The 22889-nt window shown below is 26.2% G+C and overlaps 1 protein-coding gene across 2 annotated transcripts; it reads right to left on the bottom strand.

Annotated features, from left to right (window-relative positions):
• Positions 1 to 17839: 17839 nt before the first annotated feature.
• Positions 17840 to 21770, bottom strand: LOC112756135 (cold-regulated protein 27-like). 2 transcript variants are annotated; one of them, XM_025804593.3, is made up of 5 exons: positions 21333 to 21770; positions 20206 to 20373; positions 19247 to 19565; positions 18603 to 18715; positions 17840 to 18095 (listed from the first exon to the last, which is right to left on the bottom strand). In XM_025804593.3, exons 1-5 carry the CDS (start codon positions 21633 to 21635, stop codon positions 18033 to 18035), a joined length of 966 nt encoding a protein of 321 aa, XP_025660378.3. In that variant the 5' UTR covers positions 21636 to 21770; the 3' UTR covers positions 17840 to 18032. The 2 variants fall into 2 exon arrangements, with proteins under 2 accessions (XP_025660378.3, XP_072054533.1); XM_072198432.1 differs by lacking the exon at positions 21333 to 21770 and adding an exon at positions 20557 to 20723.
• Between the last annotated feature and the right edge of the window lie 1119 nt (positions 21771 to 22889).

The following is a 22889-nucleotide window of genomic DNA, read 5'->3' as shown; positions in this document are numbered from 1 at the left end:
ATATATATATATTGTTACTCTCGTTCTTCTAAATAAAAAATAGAACATCCGTACAAAATAAAGATATACCTATTTATAATCCACGTACATTTCAAGCCTAAAAAAAACTTTAAGCATGAGAGTGTAGTGTGTACTAGGCTACTAGCACATATATAACTATGTATTACTGTTTCCACTTAAAAGTTTAAATAATTAGGAGAGATAATTTATATATAATACATAGTTATAAAAAAAATTATTCTAAAGACTGTTAAGGAGATTTATTTACTAAAAATAACCTTTAATATTAAAATTATAAAAAAATGTAATTTTTATAATATTTAAAAATTAATTTTTAAATAAACAAATATATTCTTAAATTCTTTTTTATTTATCTTTTTTATTATAAACATATTATCTTTCTAATTGCTTATTAAATTCACATCTTTATTAATATATGTTCATCTATAACATAGGTATATACAGAAAAAGTAAGAGTCTTTTAAAACATGTCTTTTAAAATATTTTTTTCTAATTTTATTATAAAAGAGTCTTTTTAATAATTAAATATTCTTAATAGCCCTTGAAAATAATTTATTTTCCCTAACTATAAAGCTACTCCTCATTAGAATTAATAGCAACCTTGTTAGAGAGAAAGATAAGTCAATTAGCAAAGAGTCTCAAGAAATCATCACAATAAATTAAACCTTAAGCTTTTGAAAAACTATTAATGATCATATAGCAATTAGTGAATGGAATACAAAAAGGATTACTCTTAGATTCTATGAAACAATTAACATAATGTTATGTGTACAATGACTATTGAGTTATGAAATGAACATCCCCTATACTATTTAGAATAATTATTCAAGTACAAGGGATAATAAACATCTTCTCGAAAAATTAGTTTAATTTTTGGGTTCACCAAAAATCGAACTCTTGACCTTTCAGATCTAGCACTTTAATACCATATCATGATACCACTCATCCCAAAAGCTTCAGCTGATGGGGAAATGTAACACTAATAATTATATCTCTAATATTCCATAAACCTCTATTGTACACATTGTATAAATATTTCATTGGCTTTTCATATTTTTCCGTTACCAAAAGGTTATCAATTAATTTTGCCAATTTTAAACCTAATGTTAACTTACCTAAAACAATTAAACCAATTTGATTAGAATATCAGGTAGCATTTCTTGATTTAGTAGACAAAGCTTTTGGAAAGAATGATATCGGGTTGTGTCAAATGAGAAAGCAATATTGGAAGGATGTGTGTACTTTGGCAATCATGTTGCATAAACCAAACCCTACCATTGGCAACGTGTTGATTTTTAAGATCATCAAAGAAGGGTCCCTATAGAACCATTTGCTCTTTGGATTGAAAGATGTGTTTCCACTATACTCACTTGGATTCTCTGAATATCCCTCCAAGCAAACCCTGGATATTATGATCATAGCAGTTTTGAGTTTGACATGATGAATAGAAACTTTTTTTTTTAGTTATATAAATAGTTTTATATATAACAATAGAGATATAATTATTTATGTATTTTTTACTATTAACTTAGTTTTTTAAACGAAATAATTTCATGACAAAGTATTAGAATCTTTATGGTCAAAAAGTCTAAAGTTTAATCCTTATTATTTCTTACAAAAAAAAATGATTAATATAAGACAAATAAAAAAAGATCTATGCAAGATTTACGTAAATTTAAAAAAGATTCTTACATAAAAGAATGTATTAGAGATATAATCATTCGTAAAAAAATAATTTTATAACATATAATTAATATCCTAATAATATTCAAGCTCTATATTTATTTAAAGAAATAAAAATAATAAATATCACATTCTAAACATTTTGATTATAATAATTTTAATATCATGTCATAAACTCTTTTTCCTAAAAATTTACACTATTAGATAACAATATAGAAATTATATTATTTTATATCTAAGAGATATCATTGATGATAAAAAAAAATATAAATATTAAGAGATACAAAAATATCCTTACATTTAGAGATAACAAATATACAAAATAGAAATATAAAATGTTCAAATTTCTTATATTCTTATTTCCTTGTAAACTAAAAAATGAAGATAAAGTACTATATATTTTTATTTGTATATTTATGTGATATCTCAATAATTACCATATAAATGCATGTGATGACCATTAAGTTATATATTATTGGTATTTTTAATCTTTAAATGAGAAAATTGTTCCAATTTCTCCTAAATTTTGGTGAAACTACTAATCATGACCCACTTCAATATATCACAAAATCCTACATTGACATCTCCAATATACAAGTGAGGATATTCCATATCACTATAATAAAAATCACTTAATGACAAATTTTGTGATAATAATATAATAATAATTATAAATTTTATTTAATTTATATTTTACGAGAATTATATATTTGTTATTATTATATGTTATAATGATAATTATATATTTTTTGTAATTATTAAAAATATTTTTATTAATAATTATATAATTATCGTATTAAAATTTTTTAGTGATAAAATATAATTAAGACCACTAATATCTAATTATCAATAAATATTAAGAGTTATTTTTATTGTCACTACAAATAAAATAAATAAATGATTAAATTAATTTTTCTAATAATGTATGATAGAGTTATGACTTGTAAAATATGATCTCAAGAGAAATTCAAGAATTTTTAACCTAGAGAAAGCTAAACTTATTATTATAACCTAGATAGGTAGTATTAATATATGTACATATAATATGATATACTATGAAAACTTTAGATATTGAAAAGAAGTATTATTTTTATTAAGGGTAAAAAATCATCTTCTAAATTTATATATGGAGGATTATAAGGGTTTCAAATCTTGCCAAGGAAAAAGAAAAATTTAAAAACCAGTCAATAACTCTACTAGTCATTCATAAGCTCAATCCAAACAAAACCACTTATGACTATATGCACATGTATAAAAGAAATATCTTAGCTTATACCCTATTATGTATGGGCATCCCTTATTGTAGTGATAATAAGACAAAAGAATAAAAAATGTATCCTGCAATAAATTAAAATAAAAAAAGAAAATCATGATGAGACTAATACTTCTCTTAACACTACAACATAAACGGAGAATAGCGACGATTTTTTTGTTATTAGCGATGATTTTAAACCATCACAAAATATAATACTGGCGATTCGAAAAACCACCCTGATAATTGGGATGGGCATTTGATTTCGCGGCGATTTTTAATAATCGCTGGTATAACCGCCGCTGATTCAATATTTTGTGACAGTTAATTTGGTGATTGTTTAGACAAATGCATAAATAAAAATAACCTAAAAATGACTAAAATATTACGAGTAAAGTAAATAATAAATCAAGATGATATTTTAGAAACAAAATATCAGTAGTAAAATACACATTCGAAAATAATGTAAGAACAAAACATGATTCAATTGACCATAAAATACAAAAAATTTATTTAATATGACCAATAAAATCATAGATCATGACTAAACTAATTACATAATTTATGTGATTTAATTATTCTTAATATGTGTCATTGTTATCAGATGTAAAACGAATAGATGAGTATTATTATTTTCAAATTTCAAGCATAACAATATCACGAACAAGTGATAGCAATAATCAACTTAAATTGTTCGAATAGTCGATTTATTCGTTTATGTTAAGATTTTAAATTTCACGTTATGTATAAATATGTGTGAGATCATTAATTCTATTTACTCACCAAATATATATGTATATTAAATCCTTATATATATATATATAGTTTTTAAACTATAGTTTGTGAAAAATGTATGTATTAAAACTAAACCCTATTTCGAAGTCATAATCATAAAATATTCGTACTTATAGTTTAGTCTTTTTCACAAAATGGTACATTATTGTAAGCTTATCCCTTCGAAGCTTCAACGTGAGCAATCATGCATGCATTATGTACAAACATACTTTATAATATACATTTATATGAGAGTACTCAACAAAACGTGTTGACATTTGAGTGGCAAAACAAGGTTTTCAATGTGACAATGCAATCAAGACCATGATTTGTGTTATCAATTACAAGGGGGCAGTTGTCTCCTCCTCACAACCTCCTATAATTTACGCCAACTCTACTATATATAATTCCAGATATTTTTACATAAACACAAGTGTCATACAATTAAATCAACATATAACGAGTCTATATATATATATATATATATATATATATATATATATATATAAAAAAAAAAAAAAAATATATATATATATATATATTAACAAATATGACACCTTTTATTGTAGTTGTGCCTAAGAATATAAAAAATATATATAAACATGCTAAAAATTAATTACAAAATTCATCATATGTATTTGTGTATAATACGTATGTTATTTAATGCATTTTTAATATTATTTATATGAAAAATCTAGGTAACTAACACTATTTCTGGTTAACTTTTTAGCAAGTCAGACAACTTTATAACAAAAAAATATTCAAAATCTTAAAAAAAACATCTAAAATAATTAAAAAAGAGCATCTAAAATCTAACAAAAATAAATATTCAAAACTATTGAGAAAGAACATCTAGATTTGCGAGAAGTACTGTTGGAGGCGAGAACAACATATTCGACGGTGAGGGGTGTTTCTTGCATTGTCGCAGCGCGTTGTTCTGGAAATGAACGATGACACTGGACGAGGAAAAGAAGAAAAATCCAAAATTTAACAAAAAAGAAACATCTAAAACCTAATAAAAAAATATCTAAAATTTAACAAAAAAAATATCTAAAATTATTGCAAAAAAAACATCAAAACCTAACAAAAAAGAATATTCAAACTCATTTTAAATAGAACATAAAAATATAAAAAAAACATTCAAAATCTAAAGAGAAAAATCTAAAGTCTAACAAAAAAATATCAAAGACATAACAAAAAGATCATCCACAAATATATCAATAAGAAAACCATTACTACCGTAATGCTTTGACAGAGGTCATTGCAACAATATTCTCTCGACGCGATGTAGCATTTGACGCAGATGAGTCGTGGTGAATAGTGCAGACTTTCGTCAAGACAACAAACGATAATGGCGGAAGACTGATTGTAGTCCATTAGCAAAAATAGTCGTGCAAAAAATATTGCTGCTAGAAAAGAAACCATAAAAGAGGAAAGAAGAAGATAAGAATTTTAGTTGTTTATTATTTTTAAATTGTGGAAAAGAGATTGAAAGTAAATTTTAAAAGAGTTACTAGTCAAAATCGTACTTGAAAGATATCACGATCTCCATTTTCATTCCCAAAAGATAAATTTAATCAAAATCGTTCTCGAAACATTCAAAATTAATCACGTTAATCCCTCCGTCCATTCTATTACTAACGGCGTTAAATTAAAGCCCCAACCCAACGATCCAATAACTTTCCTTCTTCTCTACGCGTCTCAGCCTCCCTGCTAGTTCCAACAGCTGCTGTCTCTTCATCGATGCCGTTCTTTAAGTAATGGTCTTTATTCCAACTTGGTGATGTCCATGGAAGAGCACAGAGGAAGACCGACACAAGCAAAGCAGATCAGTGCAACTTGTAGTAGAGGAAGAGACCACATTCCACCAGAAGCCAGCAGTGATGATTGAGGAAGAAAACAGAGAGGAGTTAGAGGGTGCAGCGACGACGATCTCTGCATCATTGGGTGGAGGGTGTTCCGCAAAGCAGCAGCTACCTGATCCTAAAATGCCAACCTCTCAATTGAAATCAAATGCTTAACATAAAACTAACCAATATTTTGATTACCAACAACACCAGCCCATGCAGCATTCTCAGCACCACGTTTCTGCTTGTTAATATCCTCCTTTGTGTGAGGCGCAGGTGCCAAATCAGAAGGCACGGTGATCTTATAGCTCTTATGGCTTTCTTTGGTTCCATCTGTGGTGGCAACCATCCTGTCACCACCCTTGGAAGACTTGAAACAAAGACCCCATATATTATATCAAAGTTTCAATCTTTGAGCAACTGGGGTTCTGGGATTGAAATCCCGAAAAATAAGAAATGGGTATAGAGTAGCAAGTGTGTATGTTCATCTAAATCAGGAATCTATAGAGAAGAAGGGTTTCAATGTTGGTGGCGAAAAGAATAATAGAAAGGGAGGGAAGAGGATGAAAAAATGAATTCTGGGATTGGAACAAAGAAAAGAACTGCGTGAAAGGAACGATAGCATCGTGATAGAGGAACGTACAGGGACTGACGGCGACGTGGAACACCTTGCAGGGTGGCGGCATGGTGGAGTTTCAGGTAGAAGATGAAGAAGCTGTTGAATGTGGAAAGAAGGAACGTTGTTTCTCGCTGGGTTTGGGTTTGGGTTGGATTGGAAGTGGGTATGATCTGGATCTGCTTTGGGTTGGGTTGTCAAACTAAATGTCACGTCAGCAAACTTAACGTCGTTAGTGACATAATAGACAGAAAGACTAACGTGATTAATTTTAAATCTTTTGAGAACGATTTTGATTAAATTTATCTTTCGGGGATGAAAATAGAAATCGAAATATCTTTTAAGGACGATTTTGATTATTAACTCATTTTAAAATAATAATTAATTTTAGTTGACTGGTATCATAATTAATTATTTAAAATAATTATATTTATATTTTAACATGTATTTTATATAAATAATGAATTTTTAGTATAACATTATTGTAAAATATATATATATACCCTTGAAATTGTATCTATAACGAATTATTGTGCAGCACTATTTGGCTCATGGTACGTACATTTTTTTTATGATAACAAAGTGGCTATGGGGCTACTAAGTGCTTTTTCTTATATATGGTTTCATCAAATATGACATGTCCAAAATTGGTAAAAAGCTATTTTATACTTATTATTCACGTCATTTGGAAAATTTTCATAGATAGGCCCTCTCATCATTTCTCAGCTATGTTGCTCCACACTCATATCATTCCACCACTTTACTCATTTATTTAGGGTTAATAGGACATATATGCCTTAAATAATTATACAATTATGGCCACTAGAGATTTCTTCGTAGGGAACATACAATTACAGTGGAATCATATGAAATTATATTTTTTAAGTAATAAAAATTAAATTTTAAATTTTTTGTTATAAAAATTATTATATTATATCTTAAAATAATTTATTTTAAAAAAGTTAAGTTATTAATAAAAATAGATAAAAAAAATTAGATATATAATTATTTATATACTATAACTTATTAGTTTATTGAGATAAGTGATTTTACGTCTGTGACAGAGACATGTGCATGTGCATGTGCATGTTGGGGGAAAATAAAGTTACCACAACAGTTTTAGTGTTTCTGTTTTTTTATTGGTCATAAGTTTTCTCAAGAGTTTATGATTGGAAGATAACAATTTTCTTCTATTATTGTGAAGTCTCACTCACAGAATTAGTACAATTTTCTTTTTTTTTTTTCTTGTAATAATTTGCTGTCCATGGGCCTCTTAGTACTCTGATAGACCATACACACAAAAGCCTACTACCGATGATGAAAAACCAAATTCATCAACATTTGGAGAATATTCGAATAAAAAAATATATATTGATAGAGACAAAATACTTGTTGCCAAATAATAAATTTGTTTGTTGAATGATTTTTTTTTAGATATTTTTTAACTTAACAGATCAAAGACTAAGTACGAATCTGAGTTTTATTTAAGAATTTTTCGCTAACTAATAAGTTATTAAATATATAAGACAGAATTTGAATTTCGAGTTAAAACCTAAAATAGTTCCTGAGATTCAAGAAATGTACCGATTTGGTCTCTGACTTTTTAATTACACTATTTATGTCCTCGAGATTGAAAAAAATGCACCTATTTGGTCCTTTCCTGTTTTTCCGTCCAAACTGCTTCCCGGCGGCAATGATGTGGCAATGGATTGCCACGCTCGTACTCAACGACATCATTCTCCCCAAACTACTAAATTCATTCAAATCAGCCTCCACCAGATTATTATTGTTTCTATCAAGAAAAGCAGTAATATCTTCAGAAAAAAAAAGAAGAAGAACGGTTACTCTTTTTTCTCATGGCCTTCATGTTCCTCTGCTGCTTTTTAGAGCACTTTTTTCTTGCTTCCAACCCCCTCAGCATCTGCAACTCCTTCCTCTTTCTCCACTCCTCTTCGGTCTCCATTGGAAGGGAATATGTTCTTATCATATTCGTTGTGCAAGGCATTGGCATGTTATTAGAGTAACCCCCAATATCTTGATTATTATTATTGTTGTTGTTATTATCTTCATCTCTGATGAGGGGCTTTGAGAATGAGAATTCGAGTATTTATGTTGTTCTCTTGATCTTTTTTGCTGTTGGGTCCACACCAAAATGACCATTCATTGAAAGACGAAGGCTGAGCTCAATCTCTTATTCTGTATCTCCATCACCATGGTGATGTTGTTGTTGTTGTAGCTCATGATGGTGATGATGGTTCACGGACATGAACCTTTTTAGTATATCTCTAGGGAGATCCCTCATGCGAGTTCTGCTGGTCTCTCTTTCCTCAACAACTTGTGTTATTGAAAAATTTGGGATTGAAACAATAGAAAAGAAGAAAAAAGGTTATCTTTTCCAGGGAAGTAAGAATATCCAAATGGTTCATAATTTACAAGAACTTGAACATTGAAGTTTGTTTTTGGTAGGTAATCGAAGATTGGTGATGAACCAGAAGAGAAACAAGGTCGAATCAAATGGTTTTTGTACCCATGTAGTGAGTGAAAACGAACAGGAAAGAAAATGAATAGGGAAGAAGAAGTGGTATGTTATTTCTGCAGTTAGAGTTGAAAAGGGGTTCAGAGACCACATTGGATTAAATACTTTCAATTGCCACGTCATGTAACATTAGATACTCCAGCGTGGCAATCCATTACCATATCACTCTCACCGAAAAGTAGTTTAAATAGAAAAATGAAAAGGGACTAAATAGATATATTTTTTTTAATTTCGAGAACATAAATAATACAATTGAAAAATTAAAGATCAAATCAGTATATTTTGTGAATTTCAAGAACTACTTTAGAATTTAACTCTTCGAATTTCTAATATTTACTTAAGTGGTTAAGCGAGTGGTAACCACTTGACGCAGGCAAGTTGATTTTTGTTGAATGATTCTTACATTGTTATAAAACATACAACTTCAGTTTGTGCACTGAGACCAAGGAAACGTGTTGTAAAAAAGTTTTTGACAATTCTTTTTAATGTATGGTATTTCTGATTTAATGTATAGCATTTCTCATTTGATTGAAACTTGACTAGGGTTCCACTAAAAATGGAAGCCCTTGCTTAGAGTTCAACTAAAAATGGAGCCCTTGCCAGCATTATCGGAGTTGACAACTCATTAGATTTTTGGATTTCCTTACATACATGTGGGTGCATGTCCTTTATACCCAAATTAAAAAATTTAGTAATAATAACTAACATCTAAAAAATATATATTGTCTTTATAGTCATTACTAACACATAAGATAGAGGTTTTAACAACACTTTCTTTTTATAATTTTTAGTAATATATATTTTTATACTTTTGGCAATCTTTAATTTTGAATAGTAGTGTTAACTATATAGTGTTGCCCAAGTAAAAAATATGTAGTAGGATACAACTATAATATGCATAATATTTTTTTGTATATCATTGGCTAAAGAGTGAAGACTTTGATCATTATTATGAATACAAAGGGAAAAAAATAATTCATGTCCTTTAATTTGGCTCTGCCACAAAAAAGAGTAGTTACATTTTAGAAAGAAGTAAGGTTAGAGAGTTAATTTTTTTCAGTTAATATTAGTTAATTTTTAAAATTATTTTATTTATCTTAACTTTTAGATTTTAAATTATAAACTCTAAATCATAAATTTTAAACTATATAAATTTTAAATTCTAAATTTTTTAAAAAGAATTTAAAATTAAAAATGAACTAATATTAATTAACTAAAAATTAATTTTTTTACTTTCTTTTTAAAAAATCTAACTTTTTACGTGCATAACTTGGCTCTTAATGTATTGATATAAATATTTATTATTAAAAAAATAATGTTACATGACTAATAAAATTTATTACTTTTAGTCAATATTTAGTTAACATTCTAAAAATTAAATAATTTAATTTTAAATTTTAGTCACTATGAGATGAATTGTTGGTGGAGAGTGCAACAAATAATATTAAGTCATATAAAAAGTGCATATCTTGAAAAAAGATATTTTGATGAAGCTCAACTAAATAGCTCTTAAAGTGAGACTGTTGGATGTGGAGTGAATGTTTTCTTAAGTTTTGAAAGGTTTTCTAATTGTATTTTTATTTTGGGAAATTTGAACGTTTTTCTAATGTTTGTTTTTTAGATTTATCTTAAAGACTAATTTGTCTAAAATTAGTGTTTTGGGATATTAATAATGACATAATGTATCATTTTGATTCTTTCTGGTATTCAAGTCAGTCTGAATTATTTAAAAAATAGCAATATTTTTCTAAAGAGAACTTCTTTTTTTTTATTATTATTATTATTATTATTATTATTATTATTATTATTATTATTATTATTATTATTATTATTATTATTATTTGAGATACTAGTATAAAATGACTTTTGAGATTTAAAGATTTTTATGATATATTTTTCTAACTATATTAACAAAGAATAAACATAATAAATAATAGAAAAAGAGAGTTCATATAAATAGAAATAATAAGAATTTCATAAATAATATAATAACTTACATAAAAAATAAAGTTGGTGAGAGGTAAATAAAGATAGAATGTTAATGGCTAAAAGCTCATTGATAAAACGCAAAAACTTAAAATTGTTGCTTCTTGTAAACGTGATTTGGAATGCAAAATCACTTCTGCATTTATGAATAAAAAAATTGACAAACCAAAAATTATAATTTTCAAGAAGTCTAAACGTACTTATTCTTTTCTAACGTGTTTGCCAAACAGATCCATCTTCCTCCAATAATAATAATAATGCTTGTCACCAAAACAATAACGAATTCTTTTTTTTTTCCAACAAAATAAAGCAATGCAATTACTTTATCTAAATTGAAATAAAAAAACAAGAGGATTTTAATAATTTATTTAAATTTTTATAATTTATGTTTCTTTAAATTTAAGATTTTTTAAAAATAAAATTAAATATATACACATTCATAATTCTGAAAAAGGTTTCATGTTTATGTAACAAGTATATGACAGATTCACAGGAGACTTGGCTGATACAAATCGATGTGGCATTTTTCTCAAATAAAAAAGGAAAAAGAAAAAATAGGATGCATAAGGTGTTTTGGTTTAATATATATAATTTCTACTTAAAGTACAATATATAATAATACAACTTATGTATAATTTTCTTTTATAAATCAAGCTAAAATTCACATCCTTGATTTATTGTTTCGATGACTTATCTATAATTTTATGTTCAATAATTACAATATGCAGCCAATATACATGAGTTAATAGTTAAATTAGTTTTTAAAAGATAATTTATTTTTTAAATTTATTTTTAAAAAAATTTATTAATTAAATTAATTTTTTAAAAATTATAAATTAATCATTTCATCCTTCTATTACTTAACTAATAATTTTAACATAAAATATTAATTCACATTATATATGATTCTTAGAATATCTAATTAGATATTAAACAAATATATTTATGAAAATTTATCAATTTAGTGTTGTTAGATTATATTAAGATTATATATAGTTTATATGATGGAAAAAAATATACGAAATTAATAAATTTTTATAAATATATTTATTTAGTGTTCAATTAGATATGATAGGTATCATATATGCTGTCAATTAAGATTTTATAACATTAATCAACTAGAAAACTATTAATTAAGTAACGAAAAAATAAAAATAATTAATTTATAATATTTAAAAAATTAATTTAATTGATAAAATTTTTTTGATACATACAAATTTAGAGAGAATAACTCATCTTATATATATAGGGTAGGGAATCTAAAATCTAATGATCTAATGTAGATTTGGCCTCTATAAATAGTTACTCTGAATGGATTGCAATCTTTGAAAGTTTGAAGACATAAGATTTAGTGTTGATTGTTGGCAGAAGAGAGCATTGCCACTTGTAATATGGTTATGTCTTATATATATAATATCACATGAATAGAAGGACGATCCACTATATATTTAGTACACATGTCTGTACAAAAAATTAATCATAAGAGTTTCAGCAATCACATGTTTGATTTTCTTGTTCCTTTTTCTCATAGTGAATAAAATAAAAAGTAGAGTATATTGTTTCATTATTCATGTGCTGAAATTTGCACCTACATGTGTGGGATTGGGAGTTTTCCAGATGTAAGTTCTGGGAGTTTTCCAGTTATTGATACATGTTTCTTTGTGTGAGTTATTAAAAAAAGATTTTTTTAATTATTTTTTAATTTTATAAAAAATTAAAAATAATTTTATATTTAGATATTTTATTTAAATTTTTTAATTTTTAATTATATTTAGATATAATAGTATGAAAGTATTTTTTTATTTATTTATTAAATAAATAAAATAAAAGACATAAATTATAATTTTTCAAAAAAATATTTTTTTAATTTTTTTTAGTATTTTTATTTTTATTATTAAAAATTTATTAAATAAGCTAAAAAATAAAAAATATATATTTTTTATCAAAAAAATTCTATTATTTAATGACACCTAAACAAACACATATACTAATTGATGAAAATAATTGCAGAGTTTGAATTTTACATGATGGAATAATAATTAAGCTAGAAAATAATTATGGCTACAAATATATAATAGAAATGAAAAAGAGTTTGGATGCACAAATTTTTTTCTTAAATATCCTTATTTATTTATGTATTGTAAAATTTGAATTCAAAATTATTAAGTAAGAAAATAAGTTACTTATCATTTTGACAAATTTTAAAAGTGTTAAAATTATGCATATTTAATTAATAAAAGGATAAACCAATAGATACACATAATTTTTTTCTAAAAAACATAATGCTTTTAGTTATTTAAAAAAAAATAAGAGGAACCATAAAGATAGATTAGCGGCTAATTTGTTATATATGAAAAAAAAATATTGGTATTTTTGTTAAAAATAAAATTATTTTATGTAATTTTATGTGGGTGAATTTTGTAGATGAAAAGTCAACACATATTCTGTATATTAAACACGTGTTATTATCCTGGTAATATGGAAAATACGCGTTGAATATGTGTCATTTTTATATTAAAAGTAATTTCTATAGATTATCAGTAGTATAAAAATAAAAAATTTTAAAAAAACAAGAAATCTATTTAATAGAGTATCAAAATATATAGGCACATATAGTTTGAGAATAAGTAATGTTTAAAATAATTTTTTAAAGTAAAATTAATAGTCACCTGCTAAATTATGATGATTTTAACTAATAGCCACTAGGTATGAGACAGTTCTTAACATTAAACCGTCTTAAAAAAACACCTACTAAATTATGAAAATTAATTATTGGGAATAACTAATGTTTAATGAATAGAATAAATTTTTAAACCATTTAAAACAAATACAGAAATATATTATTTTGAAGTGATTATTCTTAGGAACATATAGTTTTATTAAACATCTTGAAAAAAAAATCACCTAATTTAGTCCACAATTTACTTTGAATTTTTGAATTTTTGAATTGAAAAGAAAAATCTACTTCCTCATATTCTATCCTATCAACAACATTTTTGGTTTCTTGTCCATCAAGCTGGCAAAGTTTATAGTCAAAGTAGTGGATAAAACCTCGAATCCCAAAATCCAAAAGAAAAAAAAATGATAAATCGATTTCTGATTTTTTTTATTTGTGTATATATAAGTCTTTGAGAATTTAAAAATATATTTAAATTTTTTACTTTTTTAAAATTTGAATATATTGATCCATGAATCTAATTTGTTTAATTTTAAAAATTATTTTACGTGTGAATTCGTATTAATCAGGTCAGTACAACGAAGTCACATTTGATTTTTTCGTTGAATTTGACAGACCGAAGTGAATATGAGGAATCAATATGTCTAAGTTTTAAAAAAAATCAGAAATTTAAATGTATTTTTGAATTTTTAAAGACTTAAATATCTGCGAATCAAAAGGTTAAGGACGTATTTATCATTTTTTCGAAAAAATATCACACATCAAAGCTAGTTTATTAATTATCACCCTTTCACACTTATTGCTTCCCTAATGAATTATATTATAACTTGTCTAAAAAAATAATATCATGATTAATAAAATGGGTCATTCCGTCACCTACATTTTACAAACATATCTAAACACAATATTCCAAAAAAGCGAAATAATAAAAAGCAATATCTGATTGAAATGTGATGCCCTACTTGATTGGTTTGCAAAAATAAAAAGAAAATGTTATTGAAGCTACCATTTCTATGATGATGACCTTGGAATTATTTTTTTTTTAAAAAAAGAGTATCATCGTATTGTTTCTACCAATTAGTAGAATCATAAAGATACACTTGATGATTGTAAACAAAAAATGTGGCTAAGAAATTAAGAATAGACCCTATAGTTTTATCCAAATCCAAAAAGAAAGATAATTAAAGGGACCCAAATGCTTATAAAATTTGTGCATATCATTTATCAAACATCAACATTTTTAATTTTCCAGCTGGAGGGAGGGTTCTAGTGATAAAGTTCATGAATTATTGGCGTATCCCATAATAACATTTCAATGAAATAATAAAAAGTAACAACACAAACAATGGCTGCCACCAATAGTTGAGTTAAATTGATAGATAGAGAGACATTTTGTAATGGTGTTTTAAATGATGATCATGCTATATGAGGTATGAGATAATATTGCATGGTTGTGGTACTAGTCCAAATTAAATGGGCCTCTTTATCACTTTTTTTTTTAATTATTATTATCTATACTATCGTGTCGGTCATGAGGTTGCACATAGCTTAGTGCAATTTCAATCCAATCAACACGGTTTTCGCCAATGAGCCTTGACTCTAGTGGCATTTCTTCCTCCTCCCCACTTCAAGGTCTAGGGTTCAAACCCTAGAAAATACAATTGAGGAAAAATGTGATAAATATGTGAGGAGTGTGTAGATGTGTTGTGTATCTAAGATGGGGAGTTGTCCAATTTACCGATAAAAAAAAAAAAATACGATTTTCATTTTCTTTATTATCAATTTTGCATCTAGTTGGATATTATTGTCCTTCTTTAATAAAATTCATAAATAATGTTAAATATACAATTATCCATATATTTTTATTTAATAACATAAGTTGTTAGATAAATATAAAATTAAAGAATGTCACATCCATTCCAAAATTTTAAGATATTAATTTAATTCTTATAATTTTTTCATTTCTTATTTCTTTTAGATGTGAGACTTATTCTTTATATTTTTTTTTTACTTGTTATGTACTTAACATAAAATATTCTAACAAACATGATATATATCACTCTTTCCATTTTACTTTATATTCGGAAAGTAAATTTAGAATTATTTTTTGTAGTCATAGAACATAAATTTATAGTACCAGGACACGAGACTATGATATATCTACTTCTTTTAGATTGTGATGTATAAAATATAGAGTGTGATTTATAATTAGTAACAATCGATAAATAATATAGAGCGTGATGTATAATAGTATTTTTTATTTTAAAAAATTTAGATAAGAGAAAATATGATTTCATATGATTTGAAATACAAAAAAAAATCTGTATGTAATTATCATTTAAGGTACCTAAATGAAAATATCACTTCACTTCACTTCACTTCATTAAATTCCCTTCCCAGGTCCCATTAATAATCTAGACATGTAGATAGAGGATATAACTAGAAATGGAATGTGTCATGGATGACGAAATGTTGTAGAAAAGAAATTGAACTTTGGACGGTTCATGTTTGAGTAATTATGATATGAAAGTGAAAGAAGAATTGAAGATGATAGGTTTTCATTCTCATATACAGTAGCATGTTAATCTTTTTAATTAGTTTGATCCCACTCTCATACACTATCTTATCTTCTTTCAAGGGTTTTAGCGGCTACTCTTTAATTCCCCCAATAACAACAAAATAAGAGGCATGCATGTTTCTGCTTTAAAATATTCTTCTAATTAATTTAAAATTTAAATTTTAAAATTAAAATTAATTTTTTTTACCTATTATTTATATTATTAAAAAAAGTGTTATTTTCCTGTACTTTTTCTAATTTAAATTTTATACTATAAACTAATACTTTCCTTGCTTCCATAAAATTAAAGCAGAGTGCCAAATTTGACCAAGTTAATATACTAATATAGTTACTACATTTATCAGCCAAACATCAAACTGATATTATCTAAATATAATTAATAACAAAATTATTAATTCAATTAATATTACTATTTTATTATCAATTTGAATTAATTCCATATTTCCATGTTTTATTATCTTAAAAATCTCCAAAACTCTCAAAATTCCAATCTCAATCCGTTTTAGTTTCAACTCTTACGTTTTTCCAATTTTTTTATTGAAATAAAAATATCCAACATATCTAATAAAAATGTTCATGAGCCAGATCAGATTTAAATAGACCTAGACCCCACCCTAAAAAGACAATGAATTTACTTCCGACCCGATAAAACATTAATATATACAAATTTATATATTAAATAATAAAATTTTATTTTTAGAAAATAAATTTAACAAATGTCATATCATATTTTTATTAAAATAAATTATTTTAAAATAAAAATAATATCATATAATATAAAAAATATTAATTAAATTATAAAAATATAATATAATATTAATAAATAACTCAAATATATATTTTTGTTATAAAAAATAATTTCCGGTCAGGTCAGTTGTCCTAAAACAAAATCCAAGGCCAACCCAAAATTAACACCGAATAAAAAAATAAAAATCTGGACCCAATAAAATATGTCTTGGATCTGGACCGAGTTCCAGATCGGGACGGGTCTTGAACACCCTACCCCTTGATATCCAGAACTCTAATTCCTTTACATTTGAAGCTGTCTTGGTCCTGGTGATCACTATTTTTGGGTTGTGGGAAGGATCTAATTCTAAATATTTAATTATTTTCTTTTTTGAACTTGAAAGATATTATTTTTGGTATTATGGACTTAAAATAGTTAATCATTTAGAAATTAGAATGCAGGCCTTTAAAGTTGGGCCTTGTTTCACCCATAAGGCCATAACAAATTTGAGCTTTATATTATTACATTGTCTCTGGCCGAATCTCACCAATCAATTGAAAAAAAAAAGGGAAAAGAATAATAGAATATCCTACTCGGCTATTTTCTTTCTTTCTTTCTTTCTTTTTGAACCAAAATCTCTCCCAAGTCCAAATATATATATATATATATATATATATATATATATATATATATATATATATATATAACTCGCACAACTTTATATTCTCTGACTTTACACTTATTGGTCGTTTTACAACTTCCTTTAAAAGAGAGTAAAATTAACCAATTTAGAAAAAAAATGTAATGCAAAAAAAAAAACAAAAAACAAAAAACAAAAAACAAAAAAGACCATTTATTTCGAAATAAAGTTAGTGTGTAAAGCATACATATATTTCCTGAACTGAAAATAATACTAATCCATCATTAAATCATCCATTATCACACTCTTATTTTCTTGGGAAGAAACAAAAAATAAATAAATAAATTCTTACTAAACTATATATCCTCTAAACAAATACAAGAATAAGAAACTACATATAATGTAAAATGACTCAACCCTAACCGCAATCATAAATATTAATAAACACAAAAAAAATACAGAAATAATTAAAGGCTCTATTTACAAAAGCTAACAAACCATCTCCTCCAAAACTAAAGCATGCATACACATATACATACATATGAAACATTTTATCTTCGAAATTATGGTTACAAAGACCTCAAATTTTCTCTGCTTCCTAAGAATAAGATCATGCATTGCCATTAGAAATTTTGTTACAGCCTCTTACAAAATAAATACTCTCATAGTTTATGAGATAAAAAATTCTTCATGTTCTAAGTAGCATGAAACCAATTCTTGGCACCACCACCTGTAGAAGAAGATTTGTTTGGAACCATCTGAAACAACAATGTATAATGTCTCCGTCAATAAATATCCACAAAATTTCCTGACAATCCAAAATTTATAAAGGAAATTACACCGATTTCTTCTGAAATTAGTTATTCGGTATTTATTTTTTATCAAAATAGGGAGACTCGAACCCACGACCTCTTAGGTGAGTACGGAGAGACTATACTATTTGAACTATAACTTATTGGTAATTAGTTAGTTATCTGGTATTATTAACCGTGCTACGTTTACGCAAAAAATAAGTCAATATATTTTTATAAAAGATCAAATATTTGAGAAGGGTATCCAATGTAATTTCACGTAATCATAGTCAATTTAACTAGAAAAAGATTATATAACTAGAATTTTGACTAGAATCTATTAACTTGTAACAAAATTATTGAACTTCAGATGAGAAAACTAGCAATAGAATTTCATTATCTCTAATGACTATCCTTGTTTTTCATTGTTTAGCATTGATTGTAAAATAAAATAAAATAAATAAAAATATTTACCTGATCATTGCCTTTTTCATCAATTGTTGAAGCTCTCTGCCTCTTGACTTTGTTTCTTTTGCTTTCCTTTTCCTCTTCCACTTGTTCATCAACAAAGTTCTGATCTGACACCTCTGCAAGAATCCAAATTATAATACATAGTTATGCTACATGCACATAAAATCTTCAGTATATTAAATCTGTTACAGTATAATTATGATCAATTAGATCAATTAGCATTTTTTACTATATCTGAATATTCATTATAAAATATTATGTCTTTATTATTTTGATTCTTTTAACACCTATAAATACCCTACTATATTGTATCATTCCGTACAATTAGAGTATACACAAATATTTTCTCTATTCTTTTCTCTTACCTTTCTAACAAAGTCAATGTTTTTATTAATTCTTTTCCATCTATACAAATCTAATATCTAATATTTAGTACACTAGATAAAACTTGTAGCCTTAAAAAACAAGTGAATGTGTAACCAAATTCGTCTCCTTCTAAAGCCAACACTAAAAGATCACATTCGAAACCAACATTGGATTGGTCGAGTAATGGGAGAACTCATCTCCTTCCGAGTGATTTAAAAATCGAGGCCGTCGCAGTTCCTCGAGCTAGATTAGTGGATAATAGTAAAAGAATTTAGTGTTACCTGTATCACTAGAAAGCATGTCTTCATGGCAGATATGATGAGACAAATGAAGATGCTGCTGCCTTGGTATAACAGAGGAATCTCCATGATTCTTCCTTTGATGGATTAAATCAACAACTTTGTTTGTTGAAGTAACACTTTCTTGAAGGGATGGAACTGCACCTCTCTGTTTGCTTTGACATCTGTAGTGCTGAATCCATGGATTTGATGTTAAATCATGGCATTGATGATGATTATTATTGTTGTTATTCCTAATCAAATGTGGATTCTCCCTCTCAAAATTTATCTTTTGCCAGCATCCACGTTGAAGAACCTTGAACTGTGGTTATATTCAAACAGAAATTTGTTACACATTATTTAAGAAAAATCAATGGTATACTTAGAACTTAATTAATTAATTAATTATATTTACCTATGAAAATTTTTTTATCCTTTCTTTAACAAATTCAATCATGGATAAATTTTGTGTTGATAATTATTCTCTCTATAACTCTAAAACTTGGTTAAAAATGACATATTGTATCAAAAATGATCCTTACATATGTACAAAATATACACCTTCTTTTTATGAATAAAAATTAAATTCTCTCACTTCTTATTAATCCTTTAATATCAAAAGTGAGAGCTGTATACAAAAGTGATGCATATAACGTTTATGAGTATGTATACAATATAAGAAAATATATATAGAAAAACTCTTGGGGATCATCAACTTTTAGTATTTTTGACCAATACAAATACTAAATTGTTTTTAACAAATAAATGTTATTAATTCATGCGTGCAAATTTTAAAAAATATGGTTATAAACTGTATTGATTCATATATGAAAAATTTTGGTAAATATAGGTGCAAATTATGGTTAACCACGTGTTTAAAAACATTGTTCGTATATATTTACAATGAAGTGGAAAATTAATATCTATTTTCTTTAGAGAGAAATTGAAGAAAAAGGGATAACCTGGCCAGAAGTGGAAGGAGGATTATGGTTAGAAGGTGGTTTTCTTGGAATGTGCTTAGAATCATATAACTGATTAACAAAAGATGCTTCTATTGATTTCAGATACATGCTGTGTTTCTCATCTGTCCACTCTGTTGTCTTCATTGTTTCTGTTGCCCTAACACCTTCCTACATAATCAAAATCCAAAAACAAACGACATAAAATCAGATTCATAGGATATGTAGAACAAAAATTAAAAAAAAAAACGTTATTTAGCCCAATGCCAAGAGAGATAGATTTTAAACTTTAGGAACAAAACTTAAATAACAGAATTAATATATTAAAAATCTCTCCCCCCAAAAAAACCATACATTATTAATAAAATATTTAAGAACATGGCTAGCCACCACCACAATCTTCTCAGAGATTTCAATGTTTATTATATTCTCTGACCGGGGAAAAAAAAAAGTAATGGCATAAATAGAATATTCTTTATCCTAGCTAGCTTAGATCAAACGAAACATAGATGATTCACTTCAGTTCAATTAAAATATCTACCAACAGTTAATATCAGCAACCAACCGTTACCGTCACTACCATAAAATCTTTTTTATATAATAATAATAATAATAATATATTTACAGCGTAAAATATTTTTTTAAGGTGAAAATTTAAGCGAACTCGATTTTACTTTATCTGAATTTTCACCTTTTCTCGATCCATAGCAAATAAAAATATATTATTTGTTAAAAATTTGTATACAGTTATTTTAATATAAAATTAATAGCTAAAAATTATTTAACTAAATTATTATTTAATTATGAAAATAATTATATGCAAATTTTTATAAAAGGAATGTTAAGAAGACAGTAATTTTGATATTTTGTAATTATCAATTAACCATTAATAATATTTTTAATAATATGAGATTATATCTAATAATAAGAGATTACTCATTTTTATTTTGATAATTAAGTACTGCTCATAAAACATAAAAATTACTTGCCCTAAACTTTTCCTTTTTATAATTATATGGCAATAGTTAATTATATGAACTAAAATAATATGATGCTATTTAAGCAAACTAAATTAATAAGCGTTAGGAATAGAAAGAACGGAGAAGAGAGAAATTTAAATATGAGTATACCTGCATATGCATAGGGTGGTGGCGGCGTGATGACGACTCGGTGGGTGAACTCGCCCGAGTTAGAAGATCTTCTCCTCTTGCGTTGAAATGATTATTATTGTTCATCTGACGATGGAAACTGAAATCATGCGGTGTGAAGAAAAGAAGAGAATGAATAATAACATGAATACGAATATGAAGAAGAAAGGGAGGAGAAAGAAAGTAAGAAGAAGGAGAAGAAAAGAGGCGGTGTTGGTGAGAGAATAGAAAAGAAAAGGAAAAGAGAAAAGAAAGCACAGTTGTCAGCACTTTTACACGTGTCATGGGACCATGTCATGGCCACGTCACCGTCCTTGCTTCGTTGCCAAGACTCATAGGACAGATATTTTTCATTCCCACCATCCAAAATATCTCTCTCTCTTTCTCTATGTTATCCTCATCCCCTTATTATATACACCTTATCTTATAATTTAATTCACGTTAATAATATTTTAATTTAATATCATGCTAGATATTTATCAACTTTTGCAAATTGCAATGCTACAAGTGGTTCTCTATACACTTTTTATATATATAAAAAATTCGTCAAAATTCAACTGGTCATAAGTTAGGTCTTTATTCTATCCTAGATTATTAGGAATTGTTATAATTTTTTTTATAAATTATCCTCTAAGATTTAATTTTTAGTAGTATTTGAGAGAGAGTTCATTTTAAAAAAATTTACATTAAAAAAATAGCAGTATATATTCTTAATTTATGTTGGTCAAAAATTTTATTGTAAAGTTTTAATCAAAAGTAAAACCTCCTACAAAATATCTGAAGAACTGCACTTTTAAAATCTGTCAGCCGTATTCCTGTCTTCATAACATGCTCTAGATATTTTATTGGTTCACCTTTTACAGTTTATTTCTAGAAACTTCATTCTTTGGGAATGGCAAGTGATTCTCTTTTAATTTTAAACAAAATTATTATTTATATACCAAAATTAATTACTAAAATCAATCATTAATATATTTATATTGTATAAATATATGTATAGTTTAATTTATTTTTAATATATATTTATATTTTAATATATATTATATATTTTAATATATATTATATATTAGTGACTGATTTTAGTGTATATATAGCATAACTCAATTTTAAATACACCTTAAATACACCTGGAAACTTTTTTTTTTCATTTTTTGAGGGCTTCCTTTTTTTTCCAATTTCTTTCCATTATTTTGCAAAAGTTGAAGAATATATTCACGTTGCAAAAAGTGATTCTGTTTTATTTTATTTAATATATTTTCAGATACGAATTCAGATCATGTGAATGATATGTACAGCAAGTAATAAAATAAGTAGCTAAATATCATGGCTATTGGTTCATGAATGTGATGATAACGTTTTTAACGGCATTGAGAGTGGAGCACAACAGTCTGATTAATTTTCCACTTAAGTCAACCCATTAATTTGTTAATTGATACATGGCCAGAAAATAAAAAGAGAATGTGACAGAGATAGTAGCTATGGTAGATAAGAACTGACTAGTCCAATTGCTAATGTGAAATTATTTTATTATTAGACTTA

Source organism: Arachis hypogaea, chromosome 6, assembly GCF_003086295.3.
Source record: "Arachis hypogaea cultivar Tifrunner chromosome 6, arahy.Tifrunner.gnm2.J5K5, whole genome shotgun sequence".
NCBI classification, from domain to species: Eukaryota; Viridiplantae; Streptophyta; class Magnoliopsida; order Fabales; family Fabaceae; genus Arachis; species Arachis hypogaea.
The sequence above is the reverse complement of the archived record's forward strand: the minus strand, read 5'-3'. Positions and strand labels throughout refer to the sequence as shown.

Excerpts from the sequence above, each read along its gene's own strand:
- LOC112756135 (XM_025804593.3), bottom strand. The coding sequence starts at position 21,635 with ATGACACGTGTAAAAGTGCTGACAACTGTGCTTTCTTTTCTCTTTTCC. Across the intron at positions 18,716-19,246 it reads CATGCTTTCTAGTGATACAG|AGGTGTCAGATCAGAACTTT; the intron begins GTAACACTAAAT and ends GGATTCTTGCAG. Across the intron at positions 18,096-18,602 it reads ATGAAAAAGGCAATGATCAG|ATGGTTCCAAACAAATCTTC; the intron begins GTAAATATTTTT and ends TTGTTGTTTCAG.